The following is a 16,874-nucleotide window of genomic DNA, read 5'->3' as shown; positions in this document are numbered from 1 at the left end:
AAGCTGGGAAATTAATTGTGTGGATAGAAAGAGTCAGAAGGGAAAAGAACTAAAATTTCATTGTAGTGACATACCCCACGTGAATCCACTGCTGCATACATAATATCCATCCAACCTTTAAAAGTTGCCTGAAAAAAAATGCATTGCTTAGGTTATTGTAACTTAAATATATATATTTTAATACATATATAATATATATATTTTTTATATTTATATTTATATATATATATAAAAATAATTAGGTAGAGCTAATATAAATGTATTGAGAAATGTGTAAAACTGAGCAGTGTGCAATAAAAAAATACCTAAAGATATGCTTGGAGATATTCAGTAAAGCTTAGTAAGGAATAAAAAAAAAACCTAACCAAACAATTCCTGGAAATAAGATTTAAAAAACAAAATCAACTGTAAAAATTCACAGGAATCCTGTGACACATGATTTAGTGTTAACTCCACTGAGAATGAAGCAGTAGAAGTTTTGGCTAGCAAATATATCCCAAACTGATAAAACCACTTTCTAAGAAAAGAGCAAACAATTCACAGAATCACAGAATCACCAAGGTTGGAAGAGACCTCAAAAATCATCAAGACCAACCTGTCACCACAGACCTCATGATTAAACCACGGCACCAAGTGCCACGTCCAGTCCCTTCTTGAACACCTCCAAGGATGATGACTCCACCACCTCCCTGGGTAACACATTCCAAGGGCTAACAACTCTTTCTGTGAAGACCTCTCTCCTCACTTCCAGCCTAAACTTCCCCTGGCACAGTCTGAGACTGTGTCCTCTTGTTCTGGTGCTGCTTGCCTGGGAGAAGAGACCAATCCCCTCCTGGCTACAACCTCCCTTCAGGTAGTTGTAGACAGCAATAAGGTGTCCCTTGAGCCTCCTCTTCTCCAGGCTAAACAATCCCAGCTCCCTCAGCCTCTCCTCACAGGGCTTGTGCCCGAGGCCTCTCCCCAGCCTCATTGCCCTTCTCTGGACACATTCAAGTGTCTCAATGTCCTTCTGAGGGGCCCAGGGCTGGACACAGTACTCAAGGTGTGGCCTAACCAGTGCTGAGTACAGGGGCACAATGACTTCCCTGTTCCTGCTGGCCACACTATTCTTGATGCATGCCAGGATGCCATTGGCCTTCTTGGCCACTTGGGCACACTGCTAGCCAGCAGTGTTCAGATAGAATCACAGAATCACCAAGGTTGGAAGAGACCTCAAAGATCATCAAGTCCAACCCTTCTTGCCATCTTTAGGAAGTCTGCCGAATTATAGAACTCAGGGCAATGAACTTCATCTAGAGAAGATACAGGGATAACAGCCACTTCAACAAACACCTTCCTCTCCTTTGTTGTGCTATTAGGGAGATTTATACCATAGGAGAAAATATATAGAAACAGAAACAAGCTGCATCACACTTTTTCACCCACACTGAACTACCTTCTACTGAATAACTTTAAATCTGGTAACATGCAAACTATTTTAGACTTAGGGTTTTAACAAAGCAAAACTGATATGCCATGAAACGCAGTTCTTGATTTTAACACAAGGCTGCGTGTGCTCAAATGTTCTTTAGGAGGAACAGAGCAACTTACAGACAACCAAAATATTTATGGAATCTGGAAAAAAAAATAATAATCCCCAATTTCAGTGCAATAAACACAAGTACAGTGGGCTCACAGAATCACAGAACCAGCCAGGCTGGCAGAGACCTCCAAGATCATCAAGTTCAACTGATCACCCAACCCTATCTAATCAACTAGACCATGGCACTAAGTGCCTCATCCAGGTTTTGCTTAAACACCTCCAGGGATGTCGACCCCACCACCTCCCTGGGCAGCCCATTCCAAAGGGTAATCTCACTTTCTGTGAAGAACTTCTTTCTAAGATCAAGCCTAAATGTCCCCCTCAACACATCTGCTAGAAGGAAACAAAATTGAGCATGTTTTTGTACAACTTACCACTTGGAGGAGAGCCAAGTACCCCATCCCAACATTATCAAAGTTTACATCACTGTTTGTCCAGCTTCCATTATAGGCAGCACAATCATATGTGTTATTGATTTTTTGGATATCTTCATTCTGGAGTGTGCATTTGAAAAATTTTTTTGCAAGTAGTTTTACTCCTGCAATGTTAAACAGGAGCCAGAAGACAACACAGACGAGCAAAACATTCAGGATTGAAGGGATAGCTCCCAATAGTGCATTCACAACAACCTTCAGTAAAAAAAAGGAAGGAAAGAAAAGAATGAATTATTCACATGCAGTAGAACACCTTTGCAGGAAACCACTTAGTTTATCTTCTGTAACTCTTGCAGATTTTCACTCATATAAAACTAGTAAATGATAAATGTAAAGGCAGCATTCAGCCCAACTTCAAGCTTCTCTTAACATGTAAGTCTGTGGTATCTATACTGTCTTTTTTAGGGAGGAAGTAAAACAAATGGCAACCAGAATCACCCTTGGGTCTAAGAAATACATCACATTATGCATCTGCAGCATTTATGGGATCTGAAAATCAGGTTTAGGGGAATGGGTTGTGTAATCTGCATTTACTGCAGTACCATAAAGAATCCTCTCTTTCCTCTTGGAGGGGCTTTGTAAGAAAATGTCTTGCTCTCCATAACAAAATAAACCTCACTCAATGACCACTGTCTGCATACTGCATAAGGTAGAGAAGCTTGGCTTGCAGAAGACTGAGTTGTTTTGGTCAGCAGTTTCCCTTCATTTAGGCTCGCCTGAGGACAAGGTGAATGCAAACCCATGACGAGATTTAAAGCATTTCAGTTCCAGAAATGGTACCAGTGAAAACAGGATTCCAGCTTTTGGTGTCTCTGCTGGTGATGTCAAAGGATGTGACACATTCCTTTGTGAATCCAGCACATTTGATGCTGACAGGCAGGATTATGTTTGTTGCAAGTGGGGAATCGAGGACTATGTTTCTTTTCACCATTTTTCACTACACTTTTGTGAGACATAGTTTAAATCTCTCTGGAATTGTTTCAATCCTACCATTATGAAAAAAATCTGAGCCTTTTCTCCTAGCCTTGGATAATATTTGTACATTGGAATCACACAGAACAAAGCACATTGGAAATGACCTCTGAAGACCAGCTGTACCAACACAGACCAAGTTTCTTGGCACCTTGTCCAGTCAAGTTCTGAATTTTTACAAGGGTGATGATTCAACAACCTCTCTGGACAACCTCTTGCAATACTATGTACTCATACTGCCATCATTTTTCCCCCCACATAGCTAATTGGAATGTCCTTCACAGCCAGCACATTTGCTCTCATTTTCTCACTATGGACCTATGAGAAAACCGTGAAAGTGCTAGGTCTTATTTCAAAATAGCAACTATAAGATGCAAGTAGGCAGGCAGTCTTCATAGTATCACAGTATCACAGTATAACTTAGGTTGGAAAGGACCTCGAGGATCATCAAGTCCAACCTATCAACACAGACCCCATGACTAGACCATGGCACCAAGTGCCACATCCAATCCCCTCTTGAATGCCTCCAGGGTCGATGACTCAACCACCTCCCTGGGCAACCCGTTCCAATGACGAACGACTCGCTCGGTGAAGAATTTCCTCCTCACCTCGAGTCTAAACCTCCCCTGGCACAGCTTGAGCCTGTGTCCTCTTGTTCTGGTGCTGGTTACCTGGGAGAAGAGGCCAACCCCTTCCTGGCTACAACCACCTTTCAGGTAGTTGTGGAGGGCAATGAGGTCACCCCTGAGCCTCCTTTTCTCTTCTCTTCTCCTCTTCTCTTCTTGAACAATCTTAATGCCAAAGTCCCAAAACACGAGATTCAAAGTGTAATTTTCACAAAAATTGCACACACACCCCCACCTATATCCTCACCTTTATCCCTTCAAATCTTGACAGAGCTCGGAGAGGCCTCAATGCTCTAAGCGTCCTGAGAGACTTCAGGGCACTCCCAGAGGAACACGGTGATGGGTCTTTGGAAACACTACTTAATCCCCAGGAAAGAAGTGACAGCTGTGTTCATTGAATTAAAACTGAGATTATTAGATAGCATATGAAAATTTCTTTGCTTGTGTCAGTAGACAATCGCAGCCTGATTGTCACAGCAGCTTGGACCAGTAACTTCAGTTAAGGAAATGCACATTTGAAGTTATCATAACAGAACTTTACTTCATTCTTTCCTAGTATTTAAAAAATGTAATTCTTTCATTCTAATTTGAAACCTTTTTTCTCTCTTTTCTCTTTCTTTTTCCCACCCCCTCACTTTTTTTCCTCCCCAGTGGGGTTAGACTAGATGACATTTGGAGGTCCCTTCCAATGCATACTATACTATGATTCCATAATTTTTTCTGGTTGGAAGGCAAAACATACTTCCCTACTTCGACTTCCTGGTAGATTATTTTTCCACCAGCACTTTTCCATTCCCTTTACCATCCACATTTCTTCTCCTTTAAAGAAGCAATTTTACTTTTTGTTTGTTTCTTAATGCTGGAGATGCCAACAGCATAAATTTTTCCACTGCCTTAATCTGTTTTAATTTCTGATCACTAATTGCACTCTCTACACTCAAAAAGCTTTTTATAACCAACATGGTCCTCAACAATAGGGATACCTAATAAAATCACAGAACCACAGAATTATTGAGGCTGGAAAAGACCTCTGAGATCAAGTCCGGCCTATGACCTAACATGACATCAGCTAAACCCTGCCACCATGTGCCACATCCAATCTTTTCTTAAAGACCTCCAGTGATGGTGACTCCACCACCTCCCCAGGCAGTCCATTGCAGTGCCTAATCAGCCTTTCTGTGAGGAAGTTCTTCCTAATATCCAATCTAAACCTCCTCTGATGCATCTTCATACCATGCATTCTTGTCCTGTCACAAGTTGCCTGGGAGGAAAGCCTGACCCCCACCTGACTACAACTTCAAGTAGTTCCAGAGAGTGATAAGGTCCCCTCTAAGACTCCTCTTCTCCAGGCTGAACAACCCCAGCTCCCTCAGCCTTTCCTCACACAACTTTCATAGAATCATAGAATCAATAATGTTGGAAGAGACTTCAAAGATCATCAAATCCAACCTGTCACTCAAGACCTCATGACTACTAAACCATGGCACCAAGTGCCACATCCAATCCCCTCTTGAACACCTCCAGGGATGGTTACTCCACCACCTCCCTGGCCAGCCCATTCCAATGGCAAATCACTCTTTCTATGAAGAACTTCTTCCTAACATCCAGCCTAAACCTCCCCTGGTGCAGCTTGAGACTGGGTCCTCTTGTTCTGGTGCTGCTTGCCTGGGAGAAGAGACCAACCCCCTCCTGGCTACAACCTCCCTTCAGGTAGTTGTAGACAGCAATAAGGTCTCCCCTGAGCCTCCTCTTCTCCAGGCTAGCCCCCTCACCAGTCTGGTTGCTCTCCTCTGGACCCGCTCCAGCATCTCAATATCAATTCCCTTAAGGATCTTCTGTTTATTACTATTTCCATTTCCATTTGTCCTAAACTCTCTTTGGATTACATGCTTTTCCAGCACTTGGAAACTGCCTTTTACACTTGATCGGATTTTACATGTAGTTCTCTGTATAGAAACTACCAAAATTCCAAGCTATACTTACACATACAATGATGAAGTCCAGCCAACACCAGGCATTGGTGAAATAACTGTGCAAGCCATAAGCTACCCACTTCAGAAGCATCTCCAGCAAAAAGATGTAGGTGAATATCCTGTCAGCATACTCCAGGACAATTCTCACTCTTTCCCTTTTATGCAGGTGAATGTCTTCAAATGTCTGCAATTCAGGATGCAATTTCAAAGCCAGTTTGAATAGTTCCATGGGAAACTATCTTTAAACTGAACAGTAATACAATTTGGCTTGCTATAACCATTTTATATTGAAATGATGGGCAGCCACCACTTAGTTTTACACTTAGTAGTAAAAACCTAAGTTGTCCAATAAGTGCAATCTCATTTTGAGGTTAGCTGAAAAAAATAACGTGATTTCAGTTGTTTACACTCAACATTTCACCTAAAAATACCTGAATGAAGATCAGATGTGCCACCCAAAATGCACACAGAACAGGTTTCATTTGGAAAATCCTGGCATCTACTATATAGATCACTTTCATACTAGTTGATCATGTTCTTTCTGCACTGTATCAATGATTTATACTAACAAATTCAGTTGACTTAGTGACCATGCTTTGAAAACAAATATAGCCAATGTAAACAAATAAATGTTTTGATATAACCAGAGTAGCAACAAGATATTAAGTCACTACCAGTTTGCAACCATCTTTAATTTCAGATTCTGAGCATCTTAATGCTTGGATGACTTTAAATCTAAAGTTTTGCTGAGCAGTTGGTATGCTTTACATGTTTAGTAGTACTTTTATTAAGTTTTCCAGAGCCCCTGGTTTAGCTTCCTAATCAAGCATTATTAAGTTTTCCAGAGCCCCTGGTTTAGCTTCCTAATTGAGCACACTAGCAGTGTGTGAAGAACCATATTCCATGAAAAGCTAAGACTATGATTCCATACATTTAAGCATCTTATCCAATTCAAGGAGAATCTTATATTTTATAAGGGATATGTTTGATACACTTTTGCATCTTGCTAATGAAAGGAAGGTGAGAGTAAAGGAAATAAATTATATATAGTAATATAGAATAGAATAGAATAGAATAGAATAGAATAGAATAGAATAGAATAGAATAGAATAGAATAGAATAGAATAGAATAGAATAGAATAGAATAGAATAGAATCTTGTATGGTTGCCTGTGAATCACTGATCATATGCCTCATGAGGACAAGTGAGGAGGCATTGTTACATTTTTGAAGGACAATAGAGGACCCTTTTAGCATTTTCTTAAGAGTCTCTAAACCAGCAGGGTGATAGAGCCTGCTGGGAAGCACTTCAACATTGCCTTTCTAGGAGTCACATCTTGCAAGAAGGGAGAAAGGAGGATATGGGCTTAATGACATAGACTAGACTAGACTTGACTAGACCAGACTAGAATAGAAAAGAAATGAATAGAATAGACCAGGTTGGAAGAGACCTCAGAGATCATCACGTCCAACCCATCATCCAACACCATCTAATCAACTAAACCACGGCACCAAGCACCCCATCAAGTCTCCTCCTAAACACCTCCAGTGATGGCGACTCCACCACCTCCCTGAGGTTGGAAGGGACCTCAAGGATCATCCAGTTCCAACCCTCCTGCCATAGGCAGGGACACCTCACACTAGATCAGGTTGCTCAGAGCCACATCCTCCAGCCTGGCCTTAAAAACCTCCAGGGATGAGCCTTCTACCACCTCCCCAGGCAACCTGTTCCAGTGTCTCACCACCCTCAAGGGGGAGAATTTCTTCCTAACATCCAATCTGAATCTACCCATCTCTATTTTCTTTTTGCCTTTACTGGATAGTTCTGAGGATTTTTTTCCCTTTACTGACAAAGAACAATTCAAAACTGAGAAATGAAAGTGAATTTACCAGTGCTGCGCTGCTCAATATTATCATAAAAATGATAAAATTTTCAAACCAGCTATGTTTAACAATTCTGTAGCAGGTTTTTCTAAATCTCCACCAAGTTCTGCCAGGAAACTTAGTGACATCCACTGCACAACACGGGCAACATTCAACACAACCTTGAAAAGGGAAAGAACAGCATTTTAGTTACGTGGTAAAGCATGGAGACATGGAACCTAAAGAGTGTAAGGCACCTTAAAATGAGCTTCTACAGACTAAACAAAGAATTTGCTGGTTTACCTCTGGGGTGATGCTATGGCTGAAACAATTTAAACCTTAAAACAACAACAACAACAACAGAGCAGAAAAAAACAGGACAAAATTTGTAGATAATTATAACCTCTTTTATTAGAGCAACTCATGCATGGAAAAAGAGAAGCTTGTGGCCCAAAACCCCTTGTAGGGACAAAACTCTCTAAAAGACTTTCTCGGTTTTGGTTGGAAAATATATAATACCATACCAGTGGTTCAGTAAATGTTTGAGTTTTTTTACTGATCATTCCACTTGATTGCACTGCGGAGAAGCTAAAACTAGATTCTCTGATCACTGTTTTGCATCCCAAACATTTTCTCATTAATCTGTAAAGGCAGGAGGATTCAGCTGTGAGAGTCAATAGAATCTAAGGAGCCATTTAGGCAATCAGCTGTAGGTGTCCATGTCAGAATGAGCTGCACATTCCTCTGAATTCCTTTATTGACTGGATATTCATCCACTGTATTGGGATCTCAGACAAATTCAGCTGAAGTGCCATTTAAGATACCAGATATCAACATGCATATCCTAACTGGCCTCCAGCTGCCTGCCTCTTCAGAAGTGCTTTGAGTGCCCTTGCTCATGTACTAATACCTACAGTCTAATGCCTCAATTCAAGACTGAATCCCAAAGATATCATTTTGTTGACTGAATACAAGAGTTTAGAACCATTTTAGGTCTCTTCAGATACCTTGCAGCTTCTGTGACAGTTCAAGCATCTCACAATACTGAAAGCCTGTGTTCAGGCATCCTAATCCTGCTCTGTTTCTGTGCTAGCTTCAGGTGTATTTAACTGAGTTTTTATACGTACAAACAAGTGTCTCAAGGTGTTTCTGCCAATTTGGAAATGTTCCAATCAGATATCTTTGAACACTGGTTCATTTCTCTGTGTGTGATTCAGTGTCACTGCAATATATAACACAATTTCTTACTTTCTCCAAAACAGTCCTTAGGCAGGCGTGACTTTTTAGGCGGGGAAAACACCTCCAGGAGAGAAACTGGATCCACCGTGCTGGCTTCAGAATAGCTACCAGAATCACATTTCTGCACAAAAGAAGGGCAAAGAAGATAACTTACTTGATTTTCATGATTAAGGCTACTAAATAAGGCTTATTACTTGTTCTCTGACAAAAAAAAAAACAGTAATAAAAATGATCTGCAGCATATAAATGATCTTCATGGTGCTGAACTACCACAGTAACATTACAAATAATAGGACAGAAAAGGCTGTGGCAATTTTCAGCTCCAGCATATTCCACCAAATGATAGAAGTTGTAATTACCTCTTTCTGCTCTTTCTTTGGGTGTGTTTCTGAAAAACCACTTAGAGTTCCAGAAGTCCCAGAAATCTGACTGAAACCACTTGAGCTCTGGCACCGTTCTCTGTGTCTTAATCTGTCTCTCTGCATGAAAACGAAAATGTAAAACAATTGATTTGCCATATTTTTGTTCACAAGCCTAAATTCTTTATCAGAATCTAAAGCCTCCACAAAATGCAGCATGTTTGCCTTTTTACAACTAATTAAATGCTATCCCTAATAGCTATGTAAATGAATGGTTTCTTCCTTCATTTCACATCCTGTGGAAATGTATCATTGCTCAAAGTCTACATTCATCCCACTGGTGGATTCCTGCATCCAGATCACTAAGTTCTGATGAACTGGCTCAGTATCAACTTTTGCAGCTGGACCCCAACAGTCTCATGTTTCTACTTACTGGTGGAAGAACTAAGTGACCCCACTCAGCTCTCAGCCCTTCTGCCACCACGGATTCCAAACAATGTCAAATTCCATTGCAGCAGGGAAAGGATTTCTGCCACCAAATGCTTGTAGGCACCATATTTCAAACAGCCACAAATGATCTTAAAGAGATCAGCAGTTTCTGCTTCTTTGAGAATTTGTCCAAAGATATTCCACTGGCACTGGTTAGGCCACACCTTGAGTCCTGTGTCCAGTTCTGGGCCCCTCAGTTTAGGAAAGATGTTGAGTTGCTGGAATGTGTCCAGAGAAGGGCAACAAAGCTGGGGAGGGCTCTGGAGCACAGCCCTGTGAGGAGAGGCTAATGGAGCTGGGGTTGCTTAGCCTGGAGAAGAGGAGGCTCAGGGGAGACCTTCTTGCTCTCTACAACTACCTGAAGGGAGGTTGTAGCCAGGTGGGGGTTGGTCTCTTCTCCCGGGCAAGCAGCACCAGAACAAGAGGACACAGTCTCAAGCTGTGCCAGGGGAGGTTTAGGCTGGAGGTTAGGAAGAAGTTCTTCATAGAAAGAGTGATTGACCATTGGAATATAGGCTACCTGGGGAGGTGGTGGAGTAACCATCACTGAAGATGTTTGAGAAGAGACTTGATGGGGTGCTTGGTGCCATGGTTTAGTTAATTAGATAGTGTTGGATGATAGGTTGGACTCGATCTCAAAGGTCTTTTCCAACCTGGTTAATGCTGTTCTATTCTATTCTATTCTATTCTATTCTATTCTATTCTATTCTATTCTATTCTATTCTATTCTATTCTATTCTATTCTATTCTATTCTGTTCTAGTCTATTCTAGTCTATTCTATTCTATGACCTAAGCCACAGAAAATGGCTCTTGACAATCCACCCAGGCCCTGATAATCCATCCACAAATAGCACTTCCTTTTGCTGCTACCACCATGGCATCATACTAGGAAGGAAGGGAAAACATTCAGTCTTGAGTCTTCAAGATTCTATTTACACATGCAAGTTACAGTCATTTTTTTTTCAACTATTAGTAATCCCTTACCTGTTTTCCATAGTCTGTTTCTGTGCATGCACTGTGCTTATCATCACCTTCATCTGTGCAGGTCTCTGGGGCTTCAATGGGAACACAGGTACTACGGCTCCTTAAAAATCCTCCATAAGTCCTTGTTGTTGAGGAACTCTCTTCAGTATTGCAATAGTCAATGTCAAAACAACTGTTGTCTACCTCCTTTCTGACATCTGTCATGGCATAGGTATCGCTCTCCATGTCTTTGGCAGAAATCTTCCCCAAAGTCTTCCTTTTGGCGGTCGTTTTGTGCCTTCGTTTCATTATTTTGCCACAATGGTCACAAATTCTGTCTTTCACTGACTGCAGGCCCTTGTAAATCTGTGCAATGGCAATCTGACATTTGGTCTTTTGCCCAGTTTCCTCTTGTCCCATCGAGGAGTCAGTACTGAAGGAGCTCAGCAGCAAGGCAATGAATAGGTTGAGAACCTTAAAAGAGTTAAAGTAAGTTGAGGAAGCTTCTGCTAGAGGAAAAGACATTTGAGAAAACCTAACTAAGATTTTAAAAGGTAAACATCTTACTTCCATCAACCACTGCAATGAAATTATTTCCTATCACAGTGCAATATAAATGTATTATGACATGGTTCCTGGAAGGTATGGCAAGACAAAAAGGAAGTGAGGGTTTGGGTATATCATAGTATCATATCAGATATATCTTCACCTGCTCTGATGTTCATAATGTACAAGGAGGTAGGAATACTGTTTAAAAAAGGCAAATATAGCTTTTAATATCATTAACCATCAAGTAGGATCTAGTATAGACCAACAAAACAAGCAACATCAGATTGATAATGTACATAGGCATTAGATCTGATTCATCTGACATACACAAGAATATCTGGGTACTAAACTGATAAGCAATAAAAGCACTGAACAGTTTGCTTATTTGACCCGAGTAACACACAGGAGGTAGAAATCAGACACCAAACTATCAAAAGCATGGCACTTCTGCACTCTGGGTAGAAGGAATAACTTTGTGTATTGTTCTTAGCACCTGTCTGTTGTGTGAGAAAGAGAAAGAAAGGGGGAAAGAGGGAAAAAAATAGACAGAAGGAAAACATGTATTCATTAACATCCAAAAGAGAGTAAAATGTGAATACTCTTCAAATGATAAAGTTTGCCTGGGAACAAAAAAAAAGATGCCAGTATATCTGGGTGCAGCCAGCAGGAACTGAAAAGTAGCTTGAAACTCACCACCAGGTTTCCTATCACCAGGACTAGCAAGAAAATAGGAAGACACAGCCCTTTTCCAGCCACTTCCATACATTCCCACATGGTTTCAATCCATTCTCCACATAATATTCGGAATATAATCAGGAATGAATGACAAAAGTCTTTCATATGCCAGCGCATTTTCCCATCAGTGCTTATTCTCCAGCGATTAGACTCATAGTAAGTGCCCAAAACCTGCTTTCCTACTACAGCAAAAATAAATATAGTAATAATCAAAACCAGAGTGAGGTTACCCAGAGCACCAACTGAGTTCAGAATTATCTTCATAAGAGTATTTAAGGCTGGCCAGGACTTTGCCAATTTGAAGATCCTGAGCTGCAAGTAAAACACAAGAGAAGAACATGAGTGGCAAAGACTGTATAGATAGCACAGCACACATAAAAGCCAGACCCTGTACTTATCATGCTAGCCTCACTTCAGTAACATCATCATAACATTCCACCCAAAGTAAAGTTTTCAGTTGTTTTGACCTAAAGCAGATGGTTGAATGATACTGAGAACAGAAGACTGCTACAGGACCTCTCACCCAACAGACTTAAAATAGGGTCTGTACCCTCATGATTAAAAAGGACATTTTTAGTCATTTAGGCATTCAGGGCAGTTAAAATCTCCCAGTCATGGCACCCAAGATAAAACAGACTTCAGCTGAATTTCTAGATTTGATGACTCTGAAAAGCTACAAAGAATGTTAGAAGTAGTTAGCAAATTTACTATTCTAAATACACCATAAGAACGTAAGCACAGAAAAGGTAGCATTATACATAGGCACCTCAGAGCTAGTCTTCCATTTCCCTAAGACAGAGGAAACCCTTGAAGAGACCTCAAGTCCAAGTCTAAGCCTTGAGGAATGCTATGTTATTTAACAAATCTCAAGTCCAAAGGAAAAGCTGTAAAGAAACCTTTGCCATCCTTCAGCTCATAAAAACACTCAGGTAGTATGGTTTTGTAACTGTGAAATGTAGTTGAGCAGTGCCACAGTGCCGATCTAACAGAACCAGTGAACCTCCTGCTAAGTCAGATCTCCAAGGCACTGCACTGTGCCAGAGGATTTGCAGTATCCAACATACCCAGGGTCCTGCATCTGGTTGGAGGCAATCCCAGGCACAAATACAGGCTGGGCAGTGACTGGCTGGAAAGTAGCCCTGAGGAGAGAGACTTGGGGGTGCTGGTGGACAAAAAGCTCAACATGAGCTCTCAGTGTGCACTTGCAGCCCGCAAAGCCAATCAGATCCTGGGCTGCATCAGGAGAAGTGTGGCTAGCTGGTCGAGGGAGGTGATCCTCCCCCTCTACTCAGCCCTGGTGAGACCCCACCTGGAGTACTGTGTCCAGTTCTGGAGCCCCTATTACAAGAGGGATGTGGAGGTGCTGGAACGTGTCCAGAGAAGGGCCACAAGGATGATCAGAGGGCTGGAGCACCTCTCCTATGAGTGCAGACTGAGAGAGTTGGGGCTGCTCAGTCTGCAGAAGAGAAGGCTCCGAGGTGACCTAATTGTGGCCTTCCAGTATCTGAAGGGGGCCTACAGGAAGGCTGGGGAAGGACTTCTCAGGATCTCAGGTAGTGATAGGACTAGGGGGAATGGAATGAAGCTGGAGGTGGGGAGATTCAGGCTAGATGTGAGGAGGAGGTTCTTCCCCATGAGAGTGGTGAAACCCTGGAATGGGTTGTCCAGGGAGGTGGTCGAGGCCCCATCCCTGGAGGTGTTTAAGAGCAGGCTGGATGAGGCTCTGTCCAGCCTGATCTAGTGTGGGGTGTCCCTGCCCATGGCAGGGGGGTTGGAACTAGATGATCTGTGTGGTCCCTTCCAACCCTGAATGAAACTATGAAACTATTAAAGTATTCTTTAATAGTCATTTCATGTTCAGTCTAATTAACATTCACGTTGGCTTACTATTCACTAACAAAGAGTACTGGTTTAACACATTCACCAGGAAAATAATTTGAGGGTATTTCACTACAACCTTTTACAAATCTGTGCAACACATGAGCTTTTAGTTAAAAATAAAAAATAAAGACATAATTACCAGCCTGAAAGCTGACAGATTTTCTTGAAAGCTGATTAGGCCAATCATAACAACTATGCTGTCAAAAATATTCCATTTTTGCTGGAAATAGTTGTAAGGATCTAGAGCAATGATTTTCAAGACCATTTCTGCTGTAAAAATCAGGGTGAAGACCTGAAAAGAGAAGAATGAACTTCAGCAAAGAAGTCACTCAAGAAGTATGTCTGCTTATGGGTTGCAGCTCCATACTCATCCTCCCACAGATCTCATTTACCTTGTCACTTATATAGATCATGCTTTTGTAATCAGACTGCAGGTCGGGGTGCTCCAGAGCCATGAAGAAGGTATTGACAATAATGCAAACCATGATTAGGAGGTCAACAAATGGATCCAAAATTACCAATTTCACCTTCTCTTTAATTGCTCTCCAGCATGGACAACAATTCCAAATCAAATACTTTCGAGCAAAACGTGTCCAAAACGAAGGGCATTTCAGTTTTGACTCTTGCAGTTCTAAATGACAAGAAGGGAAGGTGGCACAGGAATAATTTTATGTGGAATACCATAGTGTGGAGGGAAAACCAACCAAACCAAACCAAACAATACAAAACAAAACATCAGACACACACACACAAACCCTAAACCAAACCAAACAACAACAACAAAACCCCCACCCAAAACGAACCGAAGAGCAGTCATAGAAAAGATTGGAAAGAAAAATCAATTTTCTTTGAGCAGAATGGCATCATCAAAATTAATTTGTTTTACTCATCCTACACAACCTAATCACAAGCTATTTAAGTGCCACCCTCAATGAACCTCAGAAGTACAGAAATAAATGGAATTACCCTCCTCCATGTTTATTATACTATCAAAGGATGATGAAGGATCTACATAAGGAGAAATAACTGTCTGGGAAAGTGATAACTTGTTTTCTGTGAGGTGCTTCTGCACAGTCACAGATGCAGCATGGATAAAATGAAGAAGGGCACCCCTTATATCTTTATGTCCATTGCTGAGGATAGAGTTGTCAGATAAGTCATGTTGGAAGGGACCTCGGGAGATCTCTGGTACAACACCCTCCTCAAAGCAGAGTTTGCCATGGTAATATCAGAGACTGCATAACCTGTTCATCTGTCTGACTGCCCTCATGGTGAAAGCTTCTGCCCTCATGGTGAAAGCTTCTGCCCTCATGGTGAAAGCTTCTCCTTACACACAGTTTGAAGCTCTCTCTGTTGTCTCATCTTCCTACTGTGCACCATTGTGATGAACCCAGCTCCATCTCTTTGATAACATCTTCCTACACACTGGAAGGGTAGCATTATTTTCCTCTCAACATCTTCTTTCTAGGCTGCACCAGTCCAGCACTGGGTAAGCGCTCCAGCCCCTGACTTGGTGACCCTCTACTGAACCCTCTGTACTTTTTCTACTGGGAGGGCCTGGAGGTGGGGTGGGAAACTGGGTATAGTTTGTGGTCTAGCAAGTGCTTAATAAAGGGTAATAATCACCTATCTCCTGGCTATTCTTCTTTTAATATAGTCCAGGAGATTGGTGCTGGCTCAGCTCACTGCCCATAAGGACCCACAAGATCTTTCCTGCAGAGCTGCTTCTCAGACAGCCAGCTTCCAGTCTGTGTTGTTGCAAGAGGTTTCTGCAGATATGCAGAAGTTTATCTTTGTTCTGGTTGAATTTTCATAAGGTTCCTGTTGGCCCATTCCTCCAGCCAAAGCCCTCTAGATGGCAGCCCTTACCTCCGGGGTACCAAGTGGTTCCCCCTCAGTTTGATGTTATGTACAGAATTCATGAGTAAGCCCTTTGTTGCCTTCTCCAGGTCATTTAGTACATGATGTGTCCTAGGATATGCCCCTTCCTAGGATGTGCCCCTGTGGTACTCCACTAGTTACATGTCTCCAAGTAGAATCCAACCTCTTCACCAGACACTCAAAGCCCAAACATCCACTCATTATTTTGTCCACCTGGTTGTGCACCTATGCAGACCCTAACACTCTAACTTGGATGAAAAAAATGCTGTATGAGACAGTGCTGAAAGCCTTGCTGAAGTCAAGGTAAATGAAAACATTGCATTCCCCTCATCCACAAGCCCCTGTCATTGTACTGTACAGGGCAATCAAGTTGGTCAGGCAAGATTTACCCTCAGTAACTGGAAGTTATATTTGTGTGATACAAGAATATTTATTTTGTTGACACGTACATTTGATTGCAGCATCATTTCCCTGAGTGACTTTTAAAGTAATGCTGATTGTTTGTGACACTTTGATCTCTTAGGTCAAGACACACAATCACTAAAACTCTAAACAGTGACTTACCCAAATTATCTGTAATAACAGTGGCTGCACTCATTAACCTCTGTCTCCGAAAGGGATCGCTAATGGATTCCACTGACAATTCATAGGACAGCAGTATCTGCCTCTTTGGTCAGAAAGGCAACAGAAGGTAATAAAACAAGAGAATATGAATAAATGGTAATGTAAAAATGAGGTCCAGCATAAGATAAATGTGCTTTCTAAAAAACATATTGTAATGAAGCCTTGCCTTGCTGAAAGAATATCAAACAAAAATACAACAATGTCAGGTGTTTGCTTTTGAAGGCAAAGGATATTTAATCAAAACTAGTAGTATTTTTTCTACTGGTGTACACTTTGAGCCTTCCTTGCAATTCTGTCACAGTATCACCAAGGTTGGAAGAGACCTCAAAGATCATTGAGTCCAACCTGTCACCACAAACCTCATGACTAAACCATGGCACCAAGTGCCACATCCAATCCCCTCTTGAACATCTCCAGGGATGGTGACTCCACCACCTCTCTGGGCAGCACATTCCAATGACTAATGACTCTCTTGGTGAAGAACTTTCTCCTCACCTCCAGCCTAAACTTCCCCTGGTGCAGTTTGAGACTATGTCCTCTTGTTTTGGTGCTGCTTGCTAGAGAGAAGAGACCAACCCCTTCCTGGCTACAGCCACCTTTCAGGTAGTTGTAGAGAGCAATGAGGTCTCCCCTGAGCCTCCGCTTCTCCAAGCTAAACAATCCCAGCTCCCTCAGCCTCTCCTCATAGGCCTTGCTGCCCTTCT

At 41.8% G+C, this 16,874-nt stretch overlaps 1 protein-coding gene across 1 annotated transcript in view; it reads right to left on the bottom strand.

The window, feature by feature from the left end:
* The window catches only part of LOC137444862 (sodium channel protein type 5 subunit alpha-like), a 39,176-nt gene that overhangs the window by 9,083 nt on the left and 13,219 nt on the right, over positions 1-16,874 (bottom strand). Inside the window, exons 12-23 of the mRNA XM_068145941.1 lie at positions 16,111-16,213; positions 14,058-14,296; positions 13,805-13,957; positions 11,743-12,096; positions 10,522-10,974; positions 9,048-9,167; positions 8,698-8,809; positions 7,477-7,631; positions 5,598-5,771; positions 3,862-3,999; positions 1,957-2,211; positions 75-128 (exon numbers count right to left, since the gene is read on the bottom strand). Coding sequence (XP_068002042.1) covers positions 75-128; positions 1,957-2,211; positions 3,862-3,999; positions 5,598-5,771; positions 7,477-7,631; positions 8,698-8,809; positions 9,048-9,167; positions 10,522-10,974; positions 11,743-12,096; positions 13,805-13,957; positions 14,058-14,296; positions 16,111-16,213 — 2,310 coding nt within the window. The remainder of the gene's footprint in view (positions 1-74; positions 129-1,956; positions 2,212-3,861; positions 4,000-5,597; positions 5,772-7,476; positions 7,632-8,697; positions 8,810-9,047; positions 9,168-10,521; positions 10,975-11,742; positions 12,097-13,804; positions 13,958-14,057; positions 14,297-16,110; positions 16,214-16,874) is intronic.

This window comes from Melanerpes formicivorus, unplaced genomic scaffold (genome assembly GCF_026170545.1).
Source record: "Melanerpes formicivorus ecotype bairdi unplaced genomic scaffold, bMelFor1.0.p_v2 SCAF_13, whole genome shotgun sequence".
In the NCBI taxonomy this organism is placed as follows: domain Eukaryota; kingdom Metazoa; phylum Chordata; class Aves; order Piciformes; family Picidae; genus Melanerpes; species Melanerpes formicivorus.
The sequence above is the reverse complement of the archived record's forward strand: the minus strand, read 5'-3'. Positions and strand labels throughout refer to the sequence as shown.